This window comes from Sorghum bicolor, chromosome 6 (assembly GCF_000003195.3).
Source record: "Sorghum bicolor cultivar BTx623 chromosome 6, Sorghum_bicolor_NCBIv3, whole genome shotgun sequence".
NCBI lineage: Eukaryota > Viridiplantae > Streptophyta > Magnoliopsida > Poales > Poaceae > Sorghum > Sorghum bicolor.
In genome coordinates, this window is record NC_012875.2 from 37,900,010 (window position 1) to 37,902,785 (window position 2,776).

At 40.8% G+C, this 2,776-nt stretch overlaps 1 protein-coding gene across 1 annotated transcript in view; it reads left to right on the plus strand.

Annotated features, from left to right (window-relative positions):
• LOC8070821 overlaps positions 1,894-2,776 on the plus strand; it is a 2,136-nt gene continuing 1,253 nt past the window's right edge. Inside the window, exon 1 of the mRNA XM_002446250.2 lies at positions 1,894-2,490. Coding sequence (XP_002446295.1) covers positions 2,183-2,490 — 308 coding nt within the window. The 5' untranslated portion in view covers positions 1,894-2,182. The remainder of the gene's footprint in view (positions 2,491-2,776) is intronic.

Genomic DNA, 2,776 nt, shown 5'->3' on the forward strand with positions numbered 1-2,776 from the left:
CGGTTTGTGCCACGAACCGGTGCTAAAGGATTTGCCTCGGCCCATGGCACTGGCCGGTGCTAAAGGGGACCCTTTAGCACCGGTTGGTATATAACACAAACCGGTGCTAAAGGGTCTCTGCCCCGACAGCACCTGTCAGTAGCTGTTGGATAGAACCCTTTAGCACCGGTCCTTGTTACAAACCGGTGCTAAAGGGGCCTTTAGCCCCGAGCCACAAAAAAAACCGAGGTTTTTGGCGATTTTTGGCAGTGCGCCTTCCTCTCCATTCTGAGTGAGGAACTAAGGAACGCAAACACATATGCTCATCACTACTATACTTACAAATTGCTCCTATGACCCTGTGATTTAGGTGCACCGAAGATGTGGTTTGTACTAAATATTTTACCATGTAAACTACATCTTCAGTGCAATTTATGAAAACCTAAATAAAATCATACTTAAAAGTTTTTTAAAAAAATTAAAATTATGCACACCAATAGTACATCTATAGATGTGCATTGTCACAAAAATTGAGATTCAAACTCGTTTTATAAAAAATTATATAAAAATAATAAATTTCATTTGCATATGCACCAGAAGACAAAAATTCAGGAATTTTGTCCTTTAGTGTATATGCAAATAAAATTTATTATTTTCATATGAATTTTTGTAAAATGAAATTGAATCTTAATTTTTGTGACAATGCACATCTGTAGATGCATTATTGGTGCGCATAATTTTAATTTTTTTTAAAACTCCTAAATATGGTTTTGTAAATGGTTTTCATGATTGCTCCGAAGATGTAGTTTGCAGTGAATATTTTACCGGTTTGCATTAAATATTTTGCATGTGATTTGTTCTGCAGGTGGGGATCGAAAAATACCTATTCCCTACATTGTGCTTTGCTCTTTCGTCTCAACGCCTCTCTCTGCCTTTCACAGCGACACTCTTTGCCTCTCCTCTGTGATCCCTTGCATCCCCCCGCCAGCCCTCTACAATTTAACGTCGCCCTCCCAATGCTTTCACCGGCATGCATTCTCCGTCATGCCCTTCATGATCACAAGGCTCCACCACCACAGGTCCTCTATGACGTCAAGGAGCTGATGGAGAAGCCTCACTAAACACTTTATTTCGAGCAAGAGCGGGAATGGTTCGAAACTTGTTGGAAACTATTTCCAACATTCTCATTTGACTTTTCTAGATATATAACTTTTGTTATGCACTTAAATATACATTATATTTAAATTACATAACAAAAATAATATATTTAAAAAAGTCAAAATATTTTATAATAGAACGGATGAATTAATACCTAAGTGGCCCTAATAAAGTTTAAAGATCTACATCCATGAAACAAAAACTATCTAATTAAGGGTTTATAGGCAAACTCACTTATATTCCTACGTGTGTAGTTCTCAAGCCATTAATCTCTGGGTTCATAATTATAAACTAGGGTAACAGTTTAAATTTGAGCGTGTTTGTTTTATAAGGCCTTGTTTAGTTCCGAAAAAAATTTGGATTTCGGCACTGTAGTATTTTTGTTTTTATTTGACAAATATTATCCAATTATAGACTAACTAGGCTCAAAAGATTCATCTTGTGATTTACAGGCAAACTGTGCAATTAGTTTTTATTTTCGTCTATATCTAATGCTTCATGTATGTGCTCCAAAATTTGATATGACGGAGAATTTTGAAAAGTTTTTGGTTTTCGGAGTGAACTAAATAAGGCCTAAACTTACGTCACCTCTATAAAGTCTGAAGACGAAATTACTAAAAAAAATATATATATATCAAGACAGCTGTTGCCTTAGGGCAAGAGATGCTGAGGGTTCCATGCATGAGAAAAAAAAAAAAGCTGCAGTGCCATCTCATCCTCGAGTCCTGTTTTCCTTTCCACTCTTGGCTCGCTCTACAGAAGCATCCAGGCGTGAGCGACGTGTCCTCGCCGGCCGTACGTGCCCCGCCGCATGCGCCGACACGTCCGCGCCTGCCCACGCCCCCCAAAAACCCCAAGAAGCCAAACACCATCTCGGCTTCTTCGATCCGCAGCGAGTAGATAATCACACACACACACACACACTCGCTTCGTTATTCGCTTGCTAAAATCCGATCTTCTCCTGGTTGTCGTTGCTATCCTTGCGTTGCGTACTGTCACGTTGTTGCACAGCTCGATCGGCTGCAAGTCGACGACATCGCTCGCCATGTCGGGGATCTCGCTGGCGGTGGCGCCGAGGTCCGACCCGGACCACGGGTCGGAGCGGCAGCCGACGGCGATGCTGGGCGGCGTGATGGGTTCGCTCCGCGTCATCGAGCTCCAGCTGGTGGCCTTCATCATGGTGTTCTCCGCGTCGGGCCTCGTCCCGCTCATCGACCTCGTCTTCCCCGTCGCCACCACGATCTACCTCCTCGCCATCTCCCGCCTCGCCTTCCCGCCGCTGCACTCCAAGCTCGACGCCGCCGCCGCCGCCCGCTCGCCCGCGGCCTCCCAGGAGATCTTCCGCGGCAGCAAGTAATCATCACATCCGTTTCCATGGATCATTATTATTGCTTAAGTTTCTGATATATATATATATATATATATATATATATATATATATATATATATATATATATATATATATATATATATATATATATATATATATATATATATATATATATATATATATATATATATATATATATATATATATATATATATATATATATATATATATATATATATATATCTATCTCTATATCTATCTTTATCTCTCTCTCTCTAGCTAGCGATCGAGATAGAGCGCGCGCGCGCG